At 44.8% G+C, this 26,667-nt stretch overlaps 1 protein-coding gene across 1 annotated transcript in view; it reads right to left on the reverse strand.

The window, feature by feature from the left end:
• Positions 1-26,667, reverse strand: part of LOC137532647 (isovaleryl-CoA dehydrogenase, mitochondrial-like) — a 49,752-nt gene that overhangs the window by 21,292 nt on the left and 1,793 nt on the right. Inside the window, exons 2-5 of the mRNA XM_068253394.1 lie at positions 18,692-18,781; positions 17,064-17,115; positions 10,316-10,485; positions 7,988-8,081 (exon numbers count right to left, since the gene is read on the reverse strand). Of these exons, the coding sequence (XP_068109495.1) occupies positions 7,988-8,081; positions 10,316-10,485; positions 17,064-17,115; positions 18,692-18,781 (406 nt within the window). The remainder of the gene's footprint in view (positions 1-7,987; positions 8,082-10,315; positions 10,486-17,063; positions 17,116-18,691; positions 18,782-26,667) is intronic.

Below are 26,667 nucleotides of genomic sequence, written 5' to 3' on the forward strand. Positions count from 1 at the left end.
AACAAACATGGCGCACACACACCCTTCCCCACCCTTGCACATGCGCATATCGCGCGGAAGTCTCTCCACCACCCACACCGCCACGTCACTAGTATATAGGAGCGCCAGAGCCGCTGCGGGCCGTCTGCCTCCTGTACATTGGCTCCGCCCACTACACTACGTACCCCTAACGCGGCGATCTATTGGCACGCAGCCACTTCCCTCAACTCATCTCCGCCTCCCACACATTCTCATTGGACAATGACCATCACCCTGCGCTACCCCGGAACTACACACGCTGCAGCTACATAACAAGTCACACGCTGGCACAACAGTACAGAGGTGCCAAGCGTGTATTGGACGTCTAGCCGGTAAGCCTATTTATAACACTGTTTAGACTATATTCTTCTGGTTACCTTAATGTAGCAATGTTTCCACATGCTTACAATCCCATAACTACCTTCCCCCTTAACCTTTGTTCGCACTACAAGTGTATACCACTTCTTCTTTTACTCCACAACCTCATCATTACCTTAAAACTTATCCTGATACAACCAAGATTGAGCCAACAGTACCGACCACCAATGTCTCCTACTATATACCATGTTTATCATATATGCACTATAGTACACTACCCTATAACACTGAAATTACCTTTCACCCCACCACTTTGGTTAAATATGTTTACTAAACACACTAAATTTCCTCTTCACCCTGTTACTCCTCTCTACCTTATCAATTATGTTACTTACGCCAATTGTTTGTTGACTACAATATTACAAAATAACGCACCATTTAGATTAATCATGCACCACGATTTTTTGTGCAATCATGTGTACATTGTAGTCCATTTGACATGCTGTTATCTCTGTCATTTTATAGTGATACTCCGTTTGTCTATTGCCTGATGAAGCGGGATCGTGCCCGTGAAACGCGTTGCAAATTGTTTGTGGAGTATTTTATTAAATTGTCTTACCCTTAAGTGACAATTTCGTGTCCTTTGTTGGAGTGACCGGTCCACCACCGCCAATAGCACTGAGCTATCACTTTACTAAACAATACATCATTTGGCAGACGGTACATTTAGATTATATTCATTATGCTAATTACATTCTGCAATGCTAATTTTTTTAGAGGAACACCTGTCACACTGAAGCAGAGATGGGGCCATTTTGTCTGGCAGAGAAGACTGGAGCACAGTCAGTAGATGCATCAGCACATGCTGCATAAACTGCAAGGACAGGTGAAAACTTCTGGAAAGCTAAAGTGTGCATCTGCCACGCCTCCTCAGCAGCAACACACCAAGTTTCCCAAAACTACACAGTATCATTGCTTGTCTCTATTTAACCACTTCAGGACCACAGTGCTAAACCCCCCTAAAGACCATGCTATTTTTTTGTTCAATTGGCCAATGCAGCTTTAAGGCCAAGCTGCAGGGCCGCACAACACAGCACACTAGTGATTCCCCTTCCTTTTCTCCCCACCAACAGAGCTCTCTGTTGGTGTGGTCTGATCGCCCCCCCCTCCAGTGTTTATTTTTTTCATAAATTTTTATGTTCTTTATTTATTTTTTATAACATTTACTTATTTATGTATGTATGTATACTGTTTCCCTCCCTCCCCCCAGCCAGCCAATCACAGCGATAGGCTGTCATAGGCTTCAGCCTATGAGAGCCGATCGCTCTCTTGTGCCCCAGGGGGACAGCCGTGTCACACGGCTGTCCCCAGTACAGCGCTGCTGCAGATCGCAGCAAAAAGAAGGCGGTTTCGCCGACGTCAAAAAAGACAGCGGTTTTGCCGCCTAACAGTCTCCCGCTCGGAGACTGAAGGCGGGGCGGAGCTCTGCCCTCCAAGCAGGAGATGCGCGCACAGCCTGCGCGCGATCTTCTGCAGTAGCCAGCCCCAGGACTTGACGCTGCGGTCACGCCTATGGGCCCATGGGCGTGACCCTGTCTTTAGGTAATTAAAGTGTAACTGTCGGGCATAAATCAAAAATCAGTTCTGCATTTTTATCTGGTAAACAAGTAATAAGGATGCTAACCAGGCAATCCAAAAGTTAAAATCACTATTACTTTTCTTGTTGATAAATGATTATCCCCCAGTTTACCTGACTCGTATTTGTTCAGTAAGCCAGCACCTATTCAGTAGGAGACCTTTGGCAAGCCTCCCTAATGCTGGGCATACACGGCTAGATAGTGCGCCGGTACCGAGCCAGCGGCTCGATGCCGGCGCGACCGCTCGTCCGCGCGGATTGATTCCCGCTTGTCCCCATGGGCGCTTTCTAATCAGCGATTCGTTTTTTGTATTGTTCTGCCCGCCAGTATTGAGCGCGGGATCGATCTGGCGGGCAATCGGACCTGTCGGAAATTATCAATCAAGCCATCAGCGGCTCGATTGATAAGAAGAAACGAGCCGTGTATGCCCAGCATAACACTGCTACTGCCTATAGACTGCCTAGTGACTGCTGCTCTGGCGCTTTGAGTCCGCCAGGAGAAAAGCGCGATATAAATGTTATTTGCCTTGTCTTGTCTTGGTACACACAAAATTTGGTACACAAAAAGGAAGTTGCAGGGCATGCTGGGTTGTCCTTTTTTGCTTCTGGACTTCCCCCTCAAACTAATGCAGCCTGATTGGCTGAAGCCTCTTTTCCCTGTTTTCCCCTCCCACACCTCTGTTCCTCTCTGACTGGCCAATATTTCATGCTGAGATAATGCACTTTCTATAGTGAAGAGTGGGCAAATCAGGCAGAGGAGAGTAAGGGAGGAAATGACATCAGAATTGGCTTCTAAATAGCCACACATAAAATGGGAAATGCTAAGAAGGATTTTCTCATTTTTTTTAATGTAGAAAAATTACTAAAATCGAAACGTGGACAGTGCAATGCATATGTAATGTAAGTAGAGAAAGTATTTATCTACTTATATATGTGTTTTTTTCGGAGATAGTGTGGCTGACAGCTCCTCTTTAATGCTATACATACACGGTGCGTTTATGCGCTGGTATCGAGCCATCAGCTCGATGCTGGCGCATCACTGCTCGTCCGCGCATGTGCGCGGATCGATTCCCACTCCTACCCGCGGGCGCTCCTTATCAGCCGCTCGATTCCCCGCTATTGTCCTCCCGCGGGGATCGAGCGGGGAATCTATCCGGCGGGTCATCGGACCTGTCGGATATTATCAATCGAGCCATCAGCGGCTCGATTGATAAGGAAGAATCTAACCGTGTATGTTTAGCATTACACCTGTCACCCTTGAGATAATTGAGGACGGGAAATTAGTGTCTACCTTAACAATGTCGCAATTAATGCAATTTTATTGGCATTAATTTTGATTATTAAAATGAAGTAGTAGCAACTGCATTTTGTACCCTTTTCTATAAAATGCTATTATAAAAAATATAGGGTTAACTAGGGCTTTAGCCTAAATGCCATTTGCCACCACACCCAATTGTTGTGATCACAGGAATTGCGTTTCCGCTTGAAGCGCGCGCGTGTGTGTTTTGAAATGGTATAGAATGAGCAGGGTAGATAACAAATGCACTGCAAAATCACCTATGTTTGATAATGTGGAAAAGGTCTGATACCAACTGTGGGTTACAAGTATGCATTCTAAAGTTACAAACAGATTGTAAAGAAAGGGAATAGGTTTTTATTCAAGTTACATTGTAAAAGTTCAGAGTTTGTAGTGAATAAACTCTGCCAATAATGCAAGCATTTGGGTTATTTGGGTTCAAAGAATAACAGATGATGAGGCCTCCTTAAGACAGTATGGATTTCCAGCAAGCCCCCTAGATTAAACCAGAGCATTTGACTCTGAAGTTCCTTCCTGATTGTACTTCTAACATCTATTGCTGGAAAGGCCTTTGAACTGCAGAATGCTGGGAATGTGCTACCTACTTATTAACACAGCTAGCCAAACAATCAACACTTCTGCACAGCAGGCTGGCTATACTTCTGTTCTCAGAATGTGGTGTATACTTGTCATACACATGAAACAGCCAGCATAATTACAGTACACAAGCTATTTATACTAGTCTGTGTAAAAACAAAGCATAAAGCCAGCACTGAAAAACATAGTCAGCCAGCAAGATAACTACAGTATATACATAGCAAGAATTTACTGTAGTTTTTTTCTTAAGCCCTGTTCACACTGGTAATAAAAACAGTCCATTTAGCAGAACTAAATTAACCGGATTCTAACAGAGGTGAACCGATCATACGTCATAGGATCCGTTCAAATTGCTCAGTTCGAACGGATCTGTTAGTGATGTTCCGCCAAATAGACAGCAAGTAAGGGGTGGGGGGCAATAAAACCAGAGCAACAGACGCATTGCACTGATCGCACGCTAATGGAACAGAGGGTCACACATCAAAAACGGATGCCTTTTAAAAGATTGATTTTTCATCCATGCAGTGTGAAGCAGGCCTTAAAGTTCACAAGCACACAGGCAGTGTTTGTGTATTTAGTTACAGAACACAATATTGGCTTCATGCATAAGCCATGATCCTTCCCTTATAGGCTCTTTGGCTTAAAGTGAACCTAAAGCCACAGGAAAAAAATGAGATGAACTCACCTGGGGCTTCCCTCAGCCCCCTGCAGCCGATAAGTGCCCTCGCCGTGCCTCTGCGATGCTTCTGCACCCGCCGGCGAACACTTCCGGTTTGGCCGTCACCGGCCGACAGGCATGGGAACGCGAGTGATTGTTCGCGTTCCCAGCCTGTATATCGCCCCCTATGCTGCTATTGCGGCCAGGAGGCGTGTCCATAGTCAAATATTGCCAACATCTAATAACACTTTTGTATTCGATTTGTAAAATTTGTATTATTAAATTTACTGTTATAATACTAAATTTCCTTCAAGTAGCAAAAGTTGCCCATGAACTTTGTAACTGCTGTGAGACATTGGAATTTTGTAAGCTTTTTAAGAATGACCATTGTTACTGCTTGTAACAATTTTCATTCATTACATGCATTACCCATAATTGGCTCAGGAAACATCTGTTCCCATTCACCAATCACTGCAGAGTGAGGCCCGATGGGAGTGCACCACCATAATGACCAGACGCATATAAAAGACCTACCGTATTTTTCGCCGTATAAGACGCACTTTTTCTCCTCAAAAAATGGGGAGAAAAAGTCCCTGCGTCTCATACGGCAAAGGCAGGGAATCCCCTACTTCCATACGCTCGCCGATACGAACCGTCGACCTGCCGCCATCGGGGATTCCCTGCCAGTGTCCCCCCAGCATCCTCGTGTCCCCGCTGGCCTGGCCTGCCCCTCGCTTATGTCTCCGGCCCCCCCGCTTATGTCTCCGGGTCCCCGTGCAGTCAGCGGCAGCAGCTTACCTCCTCCATCTTGCCCGCGGCGAAGACATCCGGCTTCAGTGTGCGGCTTCCTCTAGTGCCGGCTTGTAATGACGCGTTATTAGAAGCCGGCACTACAGGAACCCGCACGGGAAGCCGGATGTCTTCAATCGCCGCGGGCAAGATGGAGGAGGTAAGCTGCTACCGCTGACTGCATGGGGACCCGGAGACATAAGCGGGGGGCAGGCCAGCTGGGACACATGAGGACGCTGGAGGGGGGGCAAGAGGACACAGGAGGGCGACCACATGGGGGACCAGAGGACACAGGGGGGACCACAGGGTACAGGGGGGGGGGAACAAGAGGACACAGGAGGGTGACCACAGGGGGGACCAGAGGACACAGGGGGGACCACAGGGTACAGGGGGACAAGAGGACACAGGGGGGCCAGAGGACACGGGGGATGACCACAGGGCGGCAACCACAGAGCACAGTAGGAGACCAGAGGACACAGGGGGGCAACCACAGGGCACAGGGGGGGGGGGCAGAGGACACAGGGGGCTACCACAGGGCATAAGGGGAGACCACAGGGGGCAACCACAGGGCACTGGGGGGGACCAGAGGGCACAGGGGGGAGACCAGAGGGCACAGGGGGGAGACCAGAGGGCACAGGGGGGAGACCAGAGGGCACAGGGGGGAGACCAGAGGACACAGGGGGGAGACCAGAGGACACAGGGGGGAGACCAGAGGACACAGGGGGGAGACCAGAGGACACAGGGGGAGACCACAGGACACAGGGGGAGACCACAGGACACAGGGGGAGACCACAGGACACAGGGGGAGACCACAGGATAGTTAGGGTAGACAGGGCGAGATAAGAGGACACGAGGTACACATTTGAGGGAGGGCATGTACAAGACACTCCTGAAATATGGACGCACCAGGTTTAGTTTATATATTTTTTTCCCTGTTTTTTGCCCTCTAAACCTGGGTGGGTCTTATATTCCGGAGCGTCTTATACGGCGCGAAATACGGTAGTTTGCAGGAAGTGGTTAATGAATATAGTGCTGCCCATAATTATTCATACCCCTGCCAAATTTTGACTTAAAGTTACTTTTATTCAACCAGCAAGTAATTTTTGATGGGAAATGGCATAGGTGTCTCCCAAAAGATAATAAGACAATGTACAAGAGGAATTATTGTGGGGAAAAAAATCTCCGTTTTTATTTAAATTTGAGCAAAAAGTGTCCAGTACAAAATTATTCATACCCTTCACAAACTGTCACAGTCTGTGGGAAAATTCAAAGTTCTATACCATTCCAAATAGTCCAAGCTGTTCTAAAGCCTCCTAATTACCCAGATTAATTGGGGACAGCTGTTTTAATCAACTCAACAAGTGCAAAACAGCAGTTCTCTGTAGTTGATTTGTGGACACCATGGCTAAGACAAAGGAGCTCAGTGAGAACCTGCGGCTGCGCATTGTGGCTACTCACAATTCAGGAAAGGGCTACAAGGCCATTTCTAAATGTTTTCCAGTTCCAGTGGCTACAGTGCAAAGTATTATTAAAAAATACAAGATGTTCTGCACTGTGGAAAATCTCAGAGGATGTGGTCGGAAGCCAAAAGTGACACCTGTGCTGGCCAGGAGGATAGTGAGAGAGGTGAATGTCTCAAAGCAGACAATCCACACTGCTGGGTTCCACTGATGCAGAAAAACCTCTTGAGAACCACTTCTCCAAATAAGGCACACAAAAGCTCGCTTGGCCTTTGCAAATGCTCATCTGGACAAAGAAGACTTCTGGTCTTCTGTGAAACAAAAATTGAATTGTTTGGTCACAATGAGGTTTCCTTCATTTGGAGTAAAAAAAGAAGCCTTCAACCCAAAGAACACCATCCACACTGTCAAACATGGTGGTAGGAACCTAATGCTTTGGGGTTGTGTTTTAAGCCAATGGACCAGGGAACCTAATCACAGTAAACGGCACCATGAAAAAAAGAGTAATACATGAAGATTCTCAAGGACCACATCACGTAGTCTGCAGAGATACTTGGCCACCAATGGACATTTGAGCATTCACCAGCAAAAGTGGTGAAGAAATGGTTAGCAGACAACAACATTAACGTGTTGGAGTGGCCCAGCCAGAATCCTGACTTGAGTCCAATTGAGAATCTGTGAAGGGAGCTAAAAATCAGAGTGATGACAAAAAGACCCTCCAACCTGAAAGATTTGGAGCTCATTGCTAAAGAGGAATAGGAAAAAATACGCATGGAGACATGCAAAAAGCTGGTCTGCAATTATAGGAAGCGTTTGATTGCTGTAATAGTTAATAAAGGCTTTTCTATTGTCTATTGAGAAGGGTATGAATAATTTTGGACTGGACACCTTGCTTAAATGTAAATAAAAGCTGAGAAATGTTTTTTCCCCACAATAATTCTTCTTGTACATCATCTTATTCTCTTTTGGGAGACACCGATGTCATATCCTGTAAAAAAATCACTTGCGTCCCCAGCCTGTCAGCTCCTGTCACCGAAACAGGAAGTGGCTGCTGGCAGGGCCAGGAGGATCGGAGGGAGACAGCGAGGGCACCGGACAGCTGCAGTGGGGCTATTGGAAGCCCTAGGTGAGTAAAACTCATTTTTTTTGATTGACTTAAGTGTCCCTTTAAGAAGATCTCCGGAGCACGAAAAACTGCCTTCCATTACGCCTACCTTTCTTCTCTGCCTTCAGAGTCATGGATACCACATCAGAGCCAGAATTGGGCTCGCTCATGGCCAGGGCTCCTATGTGTTCTCCACTGATCAGCTGTGGACCAAGCACAAGTGAATAAGCAATCAGTGACTCAACTATGGACACATTTACTAAAGAGTAATATATTATGGAGACAACATAAAATAACTTGGTACCACATTCATACACGAACGGAAACTGTACAATGCATACAAGTATAAGAAGTGGTGAGATTGGCTACAGAACAACAATGATCCAGAAGGTTGTCCAGTATACTATGGAAAAGGGGTTCCTTGGCTTCCAGGCAAGTCCTATCATTATCATAAATGAGACATTTAGCCAACAACTCAATTTTCATTTATAGCCAAATTTGTATTCTACCGATTTTTTCCCAGTCAGCAGTACAACATAATATAATGGCTGTCCAGGTGGTCACACACACACTACAATAAAATTATCCAATTATATGTCAATTTGATAAAAACGATCTGATCAGAAAAAATGAAAGCTTTTTCTCATTCATTTGAAAAATCTGATCGAATTTCCTATTTTTATTCAATAAAAGAAGATCGGGTGTGTTGGATTTTTCTGATCAATCTATATGAAAATTTAATGTTGTAGGGTAGATTGTCAATTCTTGATGTACAGATTCAAGCAAGTTTGAGTTTTCAATAATTTTTTTCATAATTGGGGAAACATTTAATGTGTGTGGTACGTTGGTCAGATCTTATATAATCAGAAATTATATAATCAGTCAGAAAAATTGATTGCAATTCTTGAATTGAATAGATATTAAAAAAAAAAAAAATTGGTATGGTGTGTGGCCACCTTTACTCAATCATGAGATAGATTGGTAGCCAGGACTAGATCCCGTGTGGGTTTTTTGTTGTAGTCCGTGGTCCTTATGCAATTAACGTTTTCTCCTAGGTGATTTTTTTTCATTTCTTGTATATAAAATGTCCTTTAAAACCACCAACAAAGAAGTAAATACTTTATTTTGGTATACTGATACTTCTTCGCCTACTTTGTGGTACTTTTTTAGTTGCAAAGTGCTTAAAAGATATTTTAAATAGAGAACAAAAAATGATCTCCTAGGATATAACTTAGAAGAAAAGTGAATTGCACATGGCCCAGTGTCTACTGCAGATATTCATTTTACTCAATGGCCAGGTCAACAGTTCAGGAAGTAAAGGAAATGTTCTTAAAGGGTGCTTCCGGTATAAAAGACTGATCCTGTCTCACTCCCCCAGCAACAAAGGTGGGGTGGCCAGAGCTTTGGCAGTAGGGGTGAGGCATTGGCGCGAGTAAGTAATTAAGAGACCCCTGCATCATTAAGACTGAGTCTGACATGACAGACTTTAAAGAAAACCTGTAATGAGAAAAACCTCCCCTGGGGGGTACTCACCTGGGGTGGGGAAAGCCTCCGGATCCTATTGAGGCTCCCCCCATCCTCCTCGGTCCCACGGCGGCAGCGATAAAGCTCCCCGAACAATGGGGATGTAAATATTTACCTTCCCGGCTCCAGCGCAGGCGCAGTATCGGCTCTCTGCTCGGAGATAGGCGGAAATAGCCGATCGATGCCGGGCCGCTCTACTGCGCAGGCGCAAGTCTCCTGCGCCTACGTAGTAGAGCTGACCTGACAGTTTGGCTATTTTCGCCTATCTCCGTGCGGAGAGCCGCAACAGCGCCCCCATTGGAGCCAGGAAAGGTAAATAAATCAGCGCTGCTTAGGCTTGTCGAGGGAGGATTCCAGGACACTTTGAGGGAGCCAGCGCTGGACTGCCTGCAGCCACAGGGGAGTGGGAAGCCTCATTGGGACCCTGAGGCTTCCCCCTCCTGAGGCGGGTACCCCCCCAGGGGAACTTTTTTTTTTTTGTTACAGGTTCTCTTTAATGCATTCCGGATGAACAGGCAAATTGCAGGCAAAAAAAAAGCATTCCATGCTCTATTTGGAGCATTCATATTATTCTAAAACTAGGTTCACAGTGGATGGATGTATAATGGATGCATTATAATGAGTGTGAGCAGCAATGGAGTCTGGACATATGCTTGCATGAAGTGATCATTTACAACTCTGTACTGTTAACAGGCCCATAGAATTGTATGGGCAGTGAGTTGACATACAGAAATATTCTGCAATGCAACTGAGCACTGTGAAATAGCCCCAACTCTGTTGATATGGCAATGAAAGCTACAGTTATAAAAGTAGAAGAGTCTCGACATGTAACATTACATATTTCTGCCCAGTGACAGTCAGCTAGTGATTTACAGAGGGAACTGTTAGTGGTTGGTGACCTCACACAACATACCTTAGGAAGATATTTTTCTTTCTGTGCTTCGTTCCCGTTTCTCACCAGTTGGTTGACACACAGGTTGGAATGAGCACCATAACTAAGACCAATAGCCGCTGACACCCGAGAGATTTCCTCCATTACCAGAACGTGCTCCAGATATCCCATTCCTGAGCCTCCATAATCCGCTGCAATACAATTTAAAGTAATTTACTTATTACAGATCAGGAGACAAATACAATGGCGTGTAAGGGGACAGTCAGTAAGACACATTACACTGGGCAGTGCATCAGACTAGTCAGCTTGTGCACTGGGCAGATGGGGGTTGGTCACTTTGAGAATACATACTGCAACACAAAGACTAGTATGAAAAGCTGCCACAGTAAGGAAACCACTGTTGACTAGAACCTAGAGCCAGTTATTAAACGAGCTAAGGTCCCTAGTTCATTATAAATGGATTTTTCAGGAGCAGTGTTAACATTCTCCTGATTGTCTATTTGATTTACCGTACATTTGCTTTGGTAAACCATTTTCCAAATAGCCTGTCCTGTCTTCTTACATTTGAACTCATTTCCTGATTCCCGCTTTTATTTCACCAAACTATTGACACACACATACATATGAATCAATATACAGTATTCAATGCAAATGACAGTGTACACATACCCTAAAGCCTTATAATGTGTTAGTATTTTTCTAACACACCCTTGGGCTAATTCTCTGTTTTTGTACAAATAAAATATTAGCTATGAGTCCCATCTATACTGTTCTAAATCTCATTTCTCATTTTCTGGTTGAAAAATTGCGGGCATAAATCTTTTTTTTTTTTTAACCCAATTATGTAACAATGCATTATAATACACTTCTGCATTAGATTGTGAACTAATAATCTGCTCTCTTGTCTTGTCCATTATTTACAGCAAGTCATTGACTTACAGTTTGACTGAAAATCGCATCAAAAATGTTAAATTTTATGAAAAGATTTACCAAAGTCTAAAAAGTGAGGTAAAAGCATTGCATGCATCAGATATAGGTTGATCGATAACACACACAAAAAAAATTCTTCTTGAAACAAGAAGATAATTGGACTGCTGGGACCTGATTCTGATGGTTGAACACGTGTACAATTAAATTACCACAGAATATGCATGCCAGCACAATTGAGGGGATGAGACCAACACACCTACAGCAGTATGCAGCAGCAATCAGCTGACCCAACACCACCAATAAACTATTCTGCTGACAACTATCTGCTGTTGTTACATCTTTGCTTAATACGTCTGATAAATGTAACCTGCTTAGACCAACGCAGGTGATGTCAGCCATATTGTGAAACAATCATCTTTTGTCCATGGGTACCTTAACCACTTGCCGACCGTCCACAGCCGATGGGCGGCGGCAAAGTGGACGCCGAAAGGACCGCAATACGCCCAAGGCGTCATTGATGATGCACGCTTCCCCCGGCAACTGGCTCCGCCCACCCGCAACGACAACCCGGCGGCCGTCAATCACTCCCTGTCACTATCTGTCAACGCTATTTTTTTTAAATTCCCTAAACTGTCCCCTGAGGACTCCTGATCCTGTGTACTGTATGCATCTATCCCCCCTGATCACCAGTCAATCACCTGTCAATCACCCATCAATCAATCCGTCACTGCCACCCAACAATCAGCCCCTAACCTGCCCCTTGCGGGCGATCTGATCACCCACCCACACCATTAGATCGCCCGCAAACCCGCCGTCAGATCACCTCCCAAGTGTATTGTTTACATCTGTTCTCTCCTCTAAACACCCACTAATTACCCATCAATCACCCCCTGTCACTGCTACCCATCAGATTAGACCCCTATCTGCCCCTAGGGCACCCAATCACCCGCCCACACCCTCAGACCCCAGCCCTGATCACCTCGCCAGTGCATTGCTTGCATCTATTCCCCCCACTAATCACACCTTGAGACACCTATCAATCACCTCCTGTCACCACCTGTCACCCCCTAGCACACCTACCCATCAGATCAGGCCCTAATTTGCCCCGTGTGGGCTCCTGATCTCTCAGCCAAACCCTCAGATCCCCCTCAGACCCCCTTCCGATCACCTCCCCAGTGCATTGATTGCATCTATTTTCCCCTCTAACCATCCCCTGAGACACCCATCAATCACCTCCTGTCACCCCCCTAGCACTCCTATCCATCAGATCAGGCCCAATACAACCTGTCATCTAAAAGGCCACCCTGCTTATGACCGGTTCCACAAAATTTGCCCCCTCATAGACTACCTGTCATCAAAATTTGCAGATGCTTATACCCCTGAACAGTCATTTTGAGACATTTGGTTTCCAGACTACTCACGGTTTTGGGCCCGTAAAATGCCAGGGCAGTATAGGAACCCCACAAATGACCCCATTTTAGAAAGAAGACACCCCAAGGTATTCCGTTAGGTGTATGGTGAGTTCATAGAAGATTTTATTTTTTGGGGCCCTAAACCGTGAGGAGTAGTCTTGAAACCAAATGTCGCAAAATGACCTGTGAAATCCTAAAGGTACTCATTGGACTCTGGGCCCCTTAGCGCAGTTAGGGTGCAAAAAGTGCCACACGTGGTATCGCCGTACTCAGGAGAAGTAGTATAATGTGTTTTGGGGTGTATTTTTACACATACCTATGCTGAATGGGAGAAATATCTCTGTAAATGGACAATTGTGTGTAAAAAAAAAAAAATCAAAAAATTGTCATTTACAGAGACCACCCAGCATGGGTATGTGTAAAAATACATCCCAAAACACATTATACTACTTCTCCTGAGTACGGCAATACCACATGTGTGGCACTTTTTTGCAGCCTAACTGCGCTAAGGGGCCCAAAGTCCAATGAGCACCTTTAGGCTTTACAGGGGTGCTTACAATTTAGCACCCTCCAAAATGCTAGGACAGTAAACACGCCCCACAAATGACCCCATTTTGGAAAGTAGACCCTTCAAGGTATTCAGAGAGGAGCATAGTGAGTCCGTGGCAGATTTCATTTTTTTTTGTCGCAAGTTAGAAGAAATGGAAACTCTTTTTTTTTTGTCACAAAGTGTTATTTTCCGCTAACGCCGTGACAAAAAAATAACATTTTCTATGAACTCACCATGCCTCTCAGTGAATACTTTGGGATACCTTCTTTCCAAAATGGGGTCATTTGGGGGGTATTTATACTATCCTGGAATTTTAGCACCTCATGAAACATGACAGGTGGTCAGAAAGTCAGAGATACCGTATATACTCGCATACAAGCCGAATTTTTGACCCCCAAAAAGGGGGTCAAAAGTTGGGGGGTCGGCTTGTATGTGAGTCTTCCCTGGTGGTCTAGTGGTGAGTGGTCCGCGCCCCGCTCCCCCCCCCCCTCCCCGCTCCCCCCGCGGCCGCCGCTGCTATTACCTGCTTAGGCAGCGGCCGCTTCCTAATCCGCGTTCCCCTTCTGAAACTTTTCAGAGTGTATCACAGCAGCGCGCCCGGCGCTGCTGCTGTGACGATGCAGGGGGCAGGAAAGAGCGGTTCCCTTGGTAACGGCGATATAAATCGCCGCTATAGCGAGCCGCGCTCTTTCCTGCACTCTGCATCGTCACAGCAGCAGCGCCCGGCGCGCTTCTGTGATACACTCTGAGAAAGTTCAGAAGAGGAACGCGGATTAGGAAGCGGCCGCTGCCTAAGCAGGTAATAGCAGCGGCGGCCGCGGGGGGAGCACTACCCACCTATGCTGGGCACTATACTAGCTAAACTGGGCACTATACTGGCTAAACTGGGCACTATACTGGCTAAACTGGGCACTATACTGGCTAAACTGGGCACTATACTGGCTAAACTGGGCACTATACTGGCTAAACTGGGCACTTTACTAGCCATACTGGGGCACTATACTAGCTAAACTGGGCACTATACTGGCTAAACTGGGCACTATACTGGCTAAACTGGGCACTATACTGGCTAAACTGGGCACTTTACTAGCCATACTGGGGCACTATACTAGCTAAACTGGGCACTATACTGGCTAAACTGGGCACTATACTGGCTAAACTAAGCACTATACTGGCTAAACTGGGCACTATACTGGCTAAACTGGGCACTATACTGGCTAAACTGGGCACTATACTGGCTAAACTGGGCACAATACTGGCTAAACTGGGCACAATACTGGCTAAACTGGGCACTTTACTAGCCATACTGGGGCACTATACTAGCTAAACTGGGCACTATACTGGCTAAACTGGGCACTATACTAGCTAAACTGGGCACTATACTGGCTAAACTGGGCACTATACTGGCTAAACTGGGCACTATACTGGCTAAACTGGGCACTATACTGGCTAAACTGGGCACTATACTAGCTAAACTGGGCACTATACTGGCTAAACTGGGCACTATACTGGCTAAACTGGGCACTTTACTAGCCATACTGGGGCACTATACTAGCTAAACTGGGCACTATACTGGCTAAACTGGGCACTATACTGGCTAAACTGGGCACTATACTGGCTAAACTGGGCACTATACTGGCTAAACTGGGCACTATACTGGCTAAACTGGGCACTTTACTAGCCATACTGGGGCACTATACTGGCTAAACTGGGCACTATACTGGCTAAACTGGGCACTATACTGGCTAAACTGGGCACTATACTGGCTAAACTAGGCACTTTACTAGCCATACTGGGGCACTATACTAGCTAAACTGGGCACTATACTGGCTAAACTGGGCACTATACTGGCTAAACTAAGCACTATACTGGCTAAACTAAGCACTATACTGGCTAAACTGGGCACTATACTGGCTAAACTGGGCACTATACTGGCTAAACTGGGCACTATACTGGCTAAACTAAGCACTATACTGGCTAAACTGGGCACAATACTGGCTAAACTGGGCACAATACTGGCTAAACTGGGCACTTTACTAGCCATACTGGGGCACTATACTAGCTAAACTGGGCACTATACTGGCTAAACTGGGCACTATACTAGCTAAACTGGGCACTATACTGGCTAAACTGGGCACTATACGTGCTAAACTGGGCACTATACTGGCTAAACTGGGCACTATACTAACTAAACTGGGCACTTTACTAGCCATACTGGGGCACTATACTAGCTAAACTGGGCACTATACTGGCTAAACTGGGCACTATACTGGCTAAACTGGGCACTATACTGGCTAAACTGGGCACTTTACTAGCCATACTGGGGCACTATACTAGCTAAACTGGGCACTATACTGGCTAAACTGGGCACTATACTGGCTAAACTAAGCACTATACTAGCTAAACTGGGCACAATACTGGCTAAACTGGGCACTTTACTAGCCATACTGGGGCACTATACTAGCTAAACTGGGCACTATACTGGCTAAACTGGGCACTATACTAGCTAAACTGGGCACTATACTGGCTAAACTGGGCACTATACGTGCTAAACTGGGCACTATACTGGCTAAACTGGGCACTATACTGGCTAAACTGGGCACTATACTAACTAAACTGGGCACTTTACTAGCCATACTGGGGCACTATACTAGCTAAACTGGGCACTATACTAGCTAAACTGAGGCACTACCTACCCATACTGGGCGCTATACTGGGCACTATACTGGCTATACTGGGCACTATACTGGCTATACTGGGCACTTTACTAGCTATACTGGGCACTATACTAGCTATACTGGACACTATACTAGCTATACTGGACACTATACTAGCTATACTGGGCACTATACTAGCTATATTGGGACACACTGGGGGGCTGCACCAATCCAGCATTTCCTACCCCCGGCTTATATGGGGGTCAATCATTTTTCCCTGTTTTTTCAGGGAAAAGTTGGGGGGTCGGCTTATATGCGGGTCGGCTTATATGCGAGTATATACGGTACTTCAAAATGGGAAAATTCACTTTTGGCACCATAGTTTGTAAACGCTATAACTTTTACCCAATCCAATAAATATACACTGAATGGTTTTATTTTTATCAAAGACATGTAGCAGAATAACTTTCGCGCTCAAATGTATAGGAAATTTTACTTTATTTGAAAAATGTCAGCACAGAAAGTTAAAAAAGTCATTTTTTTTGTCAAAATTCATGTCTTTTTTGATAAATATAATAAAAACTAAAACTCGCAGCAGCAATCAAATAGCACCAAAAGAAAGCTGTATTAGTGACAAGAAAAGGAGGTAAAATTCATTTAGGTGGTAGGTTGTATGAGCGAGCAATAAACCGTGAAAGCTGCAGTGGTCTGAATGGAGAAAAAGGCTCTGGTCCTTAAGGGGTTGAAAGACTGTGGTCCTCAAGTGGTTAATGGTTAAAAAAATCCAGCTTAAATTAAACCTGAGACAAACCTGGGCCCCAAAAAAAGAAAACAAAAAAAGAGAATTACCTAGGTAGAAAGAAACCTCTGGATCCTCCCATGCTTCCCATGTCCGGCTCGCTGCTACTGCCACTGACCAGGACCATCCTGAAGTTTGCCACAGCATGTCCATGCTGCAACCACATGAGTATGGCTGAGCCTGCGCAGCAGCACAGAGCTGCTGGTACATGTCAACACTGCAGTAGCTAAAATTCTAATGCACTATTTTTTTTTTCAGTCTAACTCCGGAGAGGGTTGCAAACCTAATAAAGACCTAATAACAGACACTCCCTTAAAAAAATAACAGTATCTTCAGGTTTGCTGGATCCATTATGTTTTCCAACTCTAGCCTGTTTCCATGCCTAATATTCAAGCCACAATAATTATTGTTGTGTACTCACTTGGAGCTGTTATTCCAAGAAGTCCCAGGTCTCCAAGTTTCTTCCAAAAGTTCTAAAAAATAGAAGAAAATAAGGCCAGCTTAGCACTTGAATGGTGATCACTTCTCTTAAATGGTAAACATGTCAGAGGTCAAACAAAGTGCTGCTTTCGTGATGCTATCTATGCTGTTCTTAGCAGAATCTGTTACTATGTACTCCACATCCTTTCCTGTGCATCTAAGGAAGTCTAAAATCTCAAGCCAATACTGAATAAAGGCCTGAATTTCTCTGAGCTCCAACATGACTATCCTGCTCTCCATAACCCTAAATGTATGTAACTGGAAATGGGGATGCTTACTACTGTAGTTTGAGGACATCTGGACAAAAGATATATTATATCCATAAATGCAATTCTTTGATCTGCAGAGGAGTAGGCTGAGAAGCAGCAATGGCTGGCCTACCACGTGCAGCAGAGGTCATAAACTGCCCACAGACATGGTACTTTAGTTTCCAGCTAATAAGCTGGCAAACACATTCAGAGCAGATGCTGCAGAAACAGTGCAACTTATTGAAAGGGCTTACTGGCCATGTTTTACCCAAAGATCTGCCAGTGTTAAATTTGCTTCCCCTGGAGTTTCTACAATGGTCAAACCTCATCTCCCCAGTCACTCTGCAGACATTGATGTCTTCTATCTACTGCACAGTGGCAGGTCTCCTCTCCTCCCATTGCATTTATGGATATTATTTCCCTCAATTTAGCTGCTCCATTACCGCTTCCTAATATGCAGGTTATTCACAGTGGAGTGTTGGAGTTTTCAGGACAAAGGTTGCTATAACCATTTTTCCTGCACTTGCAGTCACTGGGCTCTTCTACAGCTACTTCTGCCTTCCTTCAGCGTGTCTCCTGTATCCCAACTGCAGTGTCCACTCCACTTTCAAAGTTTCTTAATGGCAATGGTGGTCGGTATGGGAGCAAGACTGGAAGCCTTGATAGAAGAGAAGGATCCAGAAGACTCAATGATTGGGATCAAGAGAAGATGTAAGATAAACTGGAGGAAACAGTCGAAGAGAGAAGCCCAGCAACTGGAACACAGGAGAGGTAGGTATAGCAACTGCTATCTTTCTTCTAAATGCTAGGCTGTATAGACTAGGCAAGTGGAAGGAGAAGCTGCATACTAGGTTTGGAACATTGGTACCACTGGACTAGAGGAGCTCACCAGGGGATCTATTTTAACTGTTGTATTGGCTCTTCATTGGTGCAATGGTGGTACCTCTACACGTGCTTTGAATAGTAGTAATCAGTTATATACTATTTCACTACCACTGCTTAGACCTCTCTGATATTGTGGCTGTCCTTAACAGGTATTCAAGTTGCATATCATGCAGTTACAGTGTACAGAATTATTGAGAAGGCCCGATGTAAAACTCAGAGTGGATACATATCTTCTGAGCTACGCAATTGTGAAGTAGCTGCTGGATGTGGAATTTTAAAGTCATAGATGTTTGGATTACCACAGCAGAAGTAAGTGTAGCTTGTACTTTAGCAGTTGCCATGTCACTGCGGGGGAAACTGTATTTTATGGAGTAGTGCTTTAAAGCAGTGGTGGAGGGAAATGCACTCCAGTCCCAGTAACCACAATAGTACTCACTCTCAGGTCCTTAAACTCATTTTGTTGATCAATTTCTTGCGCTTTTGGGGCGAGCTGGTCCTGCAGAAACCTCTGTAAGGTGTCCCGGAGCTAAATGACAGATAAAGATTATGAAGCAAGTTACAAGTATACAAGGAGAGCTGAACTGAGGAAAATAGGAATGGCATCACGGCTCACTTTATTCCGTAACATTACTTGCCTGGCTGTTATGCTATCCTCAGCTTTTTATACTTCCTGAATCTGTCCAACAACCTGAATTTAGCTGAGGTGCTTGTACTTTGACTGCACTAACTACATGAATGCTGCAGGTGTGTGACTGAAACCACTAATACCAAAAGATCAGCACATGAGCCAGGCAGCTAGCATTGTAAATAACAAATTGACAGAAATGGCTACTTCCATATTTATTCACGTTTCAGTACAGAGATTTCATCCCATCTGAAGCGACTCCTTCAAACATGCAGAAGCTTCAGCTGGGCTACAGCCTAGTAATGAATGCAAGCTGTAGTATAAATAGCACACAATAGGTTAATGAACCTTTTATTGTACATTACAATGCATGACCCTATGCTTCCCTCCACAATGATGACGATGACACATAAATTATAATCCATTAACATTGCACCTGGCAATTACCCGTGAATCAAATAAGGACTGGTAACACACACAGGGGTGTGCCTGTATAATGGTAGCCTTGGCTGGGATGAGGCTGCTGTAGAGGCGCATGTACTTGTATGTAATGGTGTATACACGTCGGAAACAAATGGACCAATCAGTCAAATCTTATTGAGTCTGAAATCTATAATCTGTTGTAGGTGGCCACCTAAAACCCTGCACAATGCTCAAAAAGAAACAAAAAAACAAATCTTCGTTTAGAATACAAGGGGGGCAGAGAGCTGACAGAGCATAAGTGGGGGGCAGCCAGGGTAAGTTGGGAGGGCAATGCTCTTTGCCATCGCTTAACCGAAAAGGGGGGTCAGAGGCTGCTGAACACACTCTGTATTCTCGACAGAGGCGGTTGTTATCATTTTGCAAATTTTATGACAAAAACTTACATTGTTCCGATTGGTAACAACAGCTACTCAGGTACCCTTGCAAAAAAAAGAACAAAAATTACAGCCTTTGACTTCAAAAGGGCACATGCTGTTTAAGAGACCGATAGATCGCGGAAATGATTGAGCGTAATGGTTTATGTTTGCTCATCTCCTTAGACAGGCGATGTTGTGTGCCAAAAATGCTCCAATCTGGAACCTCAAAGTATTTTTTGCATGCAGCCATTTATGGCAATGAACACAACACCAAGTATAAAGATCAATTTGGCCATGTACAGTAAGTATTCAATTTTTAATATAAACTTTGCCTGGACTTTTAAATGTTTGTTAATACAGAACTTATGGGCGCTTTGCATGTAGTGCGTTCCTGTGTCAGAACCCGCTGCGCTTCGATTAACGTGATAGCGCCTTAGGGCAGGGGTGCCCATTGGGTAGATCGCGAAGGACTTCATAGTAGATCCCGACCACACTACATTTTCCATTCTGCATATAGAATTGTGCTCTTAAAATTGTACATACAGTAGGTAGATCATTTTGACTTGCTAATTTTTAAAAGTAGCTCACAAGCCGAAAAAGTGTGGGCACCTCTGCCTTAGGGCTATCATTGCATTTGCTATTGCCGCGATTAACACGGGAAAAAAAAATTACAAGACACAGTAGCGTTTAGGAAAGCGATCGCGATTAGCGGTTCTATACATGCTAATCGCAATCGCTCAAGAATCGCCGCCAAAATGCTGCAGGTAACGAGTTTGCAATTATCGCAAAACGCCCACGATCGTGGCAGTGAGAACACTGCCACAGGATTACATGTGCTAAGCAGTTTTGTGCGCGGTTTGCAGTGAGCGGGAATCGCGCGATTCCCACTCAGATGTGAACGGGGCCTAACAATGCAGAAGTGTGAGCAGGCTCATAGAATTGTATGGGCAGCGAGTTGACATGCAGAATCACTGCACAACAAAACAGACAGGGCCTGATCCAATTCATTTTTTCTCCTACATGATATTTTCACATTATAAATAAAATGCATTTTATGCCACCAGCAAGCAAAAAAAAAATACTCAGAATAATTTTGAAAGTACTTTTTCACCTTATTGTTGCCATTTTAATTGCGGAGTGCTGAAAATGTATTTTAAACAGAAGATGAAAATTTTCTCCTAGGAGAAAAAAGTGAATTGGATCAGGCCCATATAGTGAGGAAGATATGTGCCTTCAACTGGTCTATTCATACAAACACGATATGGGTCCAAGTCTGTGTTCACATGTTGTTGAAGTAGTTTCAATAAGGAGGGGATCTAAGCTGTGAGCCATGGTGCTGCTGGTAAAGATGTTGTTCGTAATCCATCACCCTGTATCACTAATGAGTGACCTATGGTTTATCCTATTGAAGATCCCACAGAAGGGCTCTGCTTGCTCTTCCTCCGGTTTCCCTCCACCACAGAACAGGATGCTGGCGCATACCTAAACAGCATATCTTCATCGCCAGTGGCGAGCGTTAGCATGCACAATCAGTGCAAGGGAGCAACTGACAGATGGTGAATTAAGTACTTTCAGCCACCCTTGTGAAAGAGCCCAAGATTTGGGAAGATGTCAGTAGAAAGGGAGGGAAGAAAGTAGGATTATCAGCCATAAAATCAAATTCCAATTACCCACTGCTCTGTGTTTATTATTTAGTCTACATCCTGACCCTGCATTGCATGCATTCCAATATAATCATAAATGTGTCTGCTGTAATGAATCTTATCTCCGTCAGTCTGGCTCTGTTCTGGTACATTGCCCGGGAGAGGGAAGCTTGTTCTCTCCCCTCCCACATTCCTGCTTCTCACTGATTGGCCGAGGGTAGTTCAATAGGACACGAGGCTGAGAAGGGAAATATTCACCCCACTACAGAAGCTTCTGAAATATGATCTATGCTGTGTGCGATTACAAAGCAAGCTAGATATGACAATGCAGTTCCTACAGAGCTCAGTGTGGATGAGTGCTAGCATTGAGGGGGGGGGGGGGGGGGGTGAGTGTGAGGGAGATAATGACATCAGGATTGGCTTCAGTCAAAGCCATTAAGCCTTGTTCACATCAATAAGCGCAGATGGCCATGCGATTGGCACGCAACTCATACGATCGCACCCCATCTGTGCTGCTATGCGCTGCGGATCCCATTCACTACAGATTCCCTAAAATGCATGCAGCAGTGCAATAGCGAATCGCACTGCTGCGCAGCATATATGATGGGAACAGTAGAAGTGCTTTCTATGCACTTCTACCGTTCTTGTGTGTTTCACACTATATGTGCTGCTGAAAAGCGCACGGCAGCGTGTATAATGGGAACGAGGCCTAAAGATGGAAAATGCCTGGAACAATTTTCTCTCTATTTACTATAAAAATTCTCTGAAATTAAAACGTGGACAGTTCAATACATATGTTATGTAAGTAGAACAAGTATTAATCTCTCATATATTTTTTTCTCTCTTAGCATCAGCATGGGTTTACTAAGGACAGGTCCTGTTTGACTAACATGCTCAGCTTTATGAGGTAGCAAATGCTAATGTGGATATTGGGAATGCTGTAGATGTGATATACTTGGGCTTTGCAAAGGCATTCAACACTGTTCCCCTCAAAAGTCTGGTGCAAAAGTTGAGGATGCAAGGACTGGGGAAGAGTCTGTGTGTATGGATAGGGAACTGGCTGATGGACAGAAAAAGAGTTGTGGTCAATGGATCGTATTCAAAATGGGTGACTGTTAGCAGTGGGGTCCCACAGAAGTCAGTACTGGGTCCAGTGCTCATCAATTTACTTATTTAGTAGGCCTGAGGCCCGTTTAAAAACGGGCACTAGGCTGTGGCAGCGCCCCCACCCCCCCGCACTAGTCTCTTTTAAAATTATCCACGCACATATATCGCGTGCCGCTCATGCGCACACCCCCGCCCCCCTCTGCCACGCATCATTCCCCCCCCCCCCAGCTCTTGGCAGTGTCTCTGCGTTCCTCCGTGCACATGCGCAGTGCAAAAAAGCACTGACACGCGGACATGGGACAAAGAGACACTTGCGTTTTATTGTATAGGATTAATGACCTAGTACAGTGTTTCTCAAACCTGTCCTCGTGACTCCCCAACAGTACATGTTTTGCAGGCAACCTAACCTATGCACAGGTGGGGTAATTAGTGTCTTAGCTTCATGGAATCCACCTAGCTGAGACACTAATTGGGTCTCAGCTAGGTGGAGTCACGAGGACAGGTTTGAGAAACACTGACCTAGTAGATACAGTAGAAAGCAATGTTGCTATTTTTGCAGATTATACAAAATTGTGCAGAATCATCAGGTCTCAGGAGGATAGTAACATATTGCAACAGGTTCTGAAATAAATGGCTATATGGGCACATAAATGGCAGATGAAATTCAATGCTGAAAAATATGAAGCCATGCATTATGGTAGTACCAATGGTCTAGCACCAAACAAAATAAATGGGATACAGTTGGGGTCATCGAACTTGGAGAAGGACTTAGGAGTACTCATCGACAACAAGTTAAATAATTGTAGCGATGCCAAACCTCTGCAGCTAAAGCAAATACAATTTTGGCATGCATTAAAAGGGAAATAAATACTCTAGATGCTAGCATAATATTGCCCCTGTTCAACTCTTTAGTAAGGCCACATCTGGAATATGGAATTCAGTTCTGGGCACCGCAATACAGGAAAGATATTGCAGTTTTAGAACAGGTGCAGAGATGAGTAACAAAATTGATGCGTGGGATGGAAGGTCTCACTTACCAAGAAAGGTTAGATAAACTGGGTTTAGTTAGTCTGGAGAAAAAGCACCATAGAGGAGATCTAATTAACATGTATAAATATGTTAGAGGGCAATATAAAAGCTTGGCGGATGAGCCTTTTGTCCCTAGGCTTTTACAAAGGACTAGGGGGACATGATCCGTGCATGGAGGAAAAACGTTTTAGCCATTTATTTAGGAAAGCATTCTTTACAATGATTAAAATGTGGAATGCATTGCCACAGAAAGTAGTTATGGCAAAATCTAAATCTGCATATAAAGGGGTTTAGGTGCTTTTCTTGCATTGAAAGACATCCATGGCTACGATTACTAGGTAATGCCTAACGGTGTTGATCCAGGGAGTTTATCTGATGACCATCTGGAGTCGGGAAGGAATGTTTTTCCCTTTTGGGGCTAATGGGACTATACCTTGTAAGGGTTTTTCGCCTTCCTCTGAATCGACAGGGATATGTGAGGGTGCAGGCTGGTGTTCAGGGCCACTTTAAGGTGCTACGGGGCCCTGGGGCAAACCGAAGCGGGGGCCCCCTGCCCAAACAGCCCCCCCTGCAGCCCAGCCATTACCCCACTGCTCTCCTGAGCCCTTGTGTGTGAAGGATCAGTAGTAATTACTCACCTCTCCTGGTGGGCAGTGGCTGCACATTCTGGGGACTCTTAACCGCGCTGTCCTCTTCTTCCTCTGACTCGGGCTGTCCTCCTCCTCTATGACCCAGTGCACTTACACATAACACGTGCCTGGTCATAGAGAAGGAGGACAGTGTGGCTAGCGTACCCAGACTGTGCAGCTGGCAACCCATCAGGAGAGGTAATTACTGCTAATACGTCACACGCAAGTGCCCGGGGTGTAGTGCAAGCAGCATTTGGCAGGGTCGTCAACGTAGGGACCCTACAGAGGTTGGGGGCCCTGGGGCAATTGCCCCCTTTGCCTCTATGGCAGCGCCGGCCCTGCTAGTGTTGTACTTTATTTTCTGGTTGAACTCGATGGACTTATGTCTTTTTTCAACTCAAAAAACTATGTAACTATGCAGATCTCAGCAGCCTGTTGTGCACTATGGAGAGGGAAGAGAAGACAAGCCAGTTGTACTCAGGGCGGGAGAGCAATAGCACTCTTTTCGCACCAAAGTTCATCTTTAGCTAGAAAAATCTAGCTTCTATAAACACTGAAAGCAAATACAACTGTAGCATACCCAAAGGGAAATATTGATTAGAAACAATATTTGGTTATTGAACCGTACATGTTCAGTGTCAACCTCTTTTTAAACAAAAATGTGTGCAAACTATAAGAATTAAATAGAGATATTGTGATAATGTTTATATAGTAAAGATACTAGGCAGCTTTCCAGGCATATTACTTGACATGACTCACTTTCACCTCCGTACAACAAGATGGGGCCTATAGGTGCCTCTACCTACATTGAGGCAGGGGTCAATTGGCATAGTCTAGTTTAGGGCAGTGAGAGGCAAACTTGGCTCTCCAGCTGTTAAGGAACTACAAGTCCCACAATGCATTGCAGCAGTCCAACAGCCACAGTCATAATTCATAAAGGCAAATGCATTGTGGGACTTGTAGTTCCCTAACAGCTGGAGAGCTAAGTTTACCTACCACCGGTTTAGGGGACCTAACAGAAAACCTCATAAGGAAATTCCATAAATGTGATTAGATGGACAGCATCCTCTTGGACTGCTAGGTTCAGCGCCGGCGCCACCATAGGGGCAACCCGGGCAACTGCCATACGGCCCCCGAGTGCTGTTGGCGGTTTCTCCCAGATCTCATCCCAACTTTATAGTGGTCCCCTGCAAAGTTTTCAGCAGCATAGCGTCTTACCTGTCCCGGGTGGCATGATTCTTCATTAACCACTTAAGCCTAACTGGGCGAAAATTTTCGTCCAGTTAGGCTGCACGCACTCCCGCGGGTCGCGCGCACTCCCGCGGGCCCCCCCGTGCGCGCCCCCGCTGCTGGCCGCTAGCCCACCGATCAGTAAAAAGGGATTATAAATCCCTTTCGCTGATCAGACCTCCCCGGAGAAAAGCCGACAGCGTCTCTTCAGACGCTGCGGCTTTTCTGAGCTCTGGTCTCCTTTCTTCTGCCTGGGAGCGAGATCGATCGCTCCCAGGACTTTTTAATTGTGGTCATCTTGTGGCCAAATAGCTAACTACACCAAAAACACTGAACACTGAATAAAATACATTTACAAACATTTACAATTCCCTGTTTACCTCCCACACCAAAAAATACCCACATACGTTTAAATTAAAAAAAAAAATTACAATAATAATAATAAAAAAAACAAAAAAAAACAAATAGTTACCTAAGGGTCTGAACTTTTTTAAATATGCATGTCAAAGGAGTATACCAACATGATTTAATAAATTATGGGCTTCTAAATAGTGATAGACGCAAATTGAAAAATGCACCTTTATTTCCAAATAAAATATTGTCGCCATACATTGTGATAGGGACATAATTTTAACGGTGTAATACCCGGGGCATATGGGCAAATACAATACGTGAGTTTTAATTATGGAGGCATGTATTGTTTTAAAACTATCAGTTTCAATAATTTTTATTAAGAATTTTTCAAAAAATAACAGTCAAACAGTAAAATTTTGACATAGCAGTATATGTTTTAAAACTATAATGGCTGAAAACTGAGAAATGAATTTTTTCCGTTATTTTCTTATTCTTCCTGTTAAAAAGCATTTACAGTAAAGTGGCTCTTAGCAAAATGTACCACCCACAGAAAGCCTAATTGGTGGCGGAAAAAACAAGATATAGATCAATTCATTGTGATGAGTAGTGATAAAGTTATTGGCAAATGAATGGAAGGTGAAAGTTGCTCGGATGTAAAAACATTTCAACACTTCGGGCTTAAGTGGTTAATTCATGCATTCCCGTCTTCATCCTTGTTGGCTGCATCTTCTCAGTGACCCGGCTACTGTGATTACATAATATTATGCAGAGTCATGGAGGAGAAATGCCCCATATGAGAATGAAGTGGCTGGATAGTAATGGTTAAGGGGTCTGCCTCTGATGTAGGAGTCCTGGGTTCAAATCCTGGCTCTTCCTACTCAGTAAGCCAGCACCTATTCAGTAAGGAGTTCATTGGGCAAGACTCCCTAACACTGCTACTGCCTACTGAGTGCGCT

Source organism: Hyperolius riggenbachi, chromosome 9 (assembly GCF_040937935.1).
Source record: "Hyperolius riggenbachi isolate aHypRig1 chromosome 9, aHypRig1.pri, whole genome shotgun sequence".
In the NCBI taxonomy this organism is placed as follows: Eukaryota; Metazoa; Chordata; class Amphibia; order Anura; family Hyperoliidae; genus Hyperolius; species Hyperolius riggenbachi.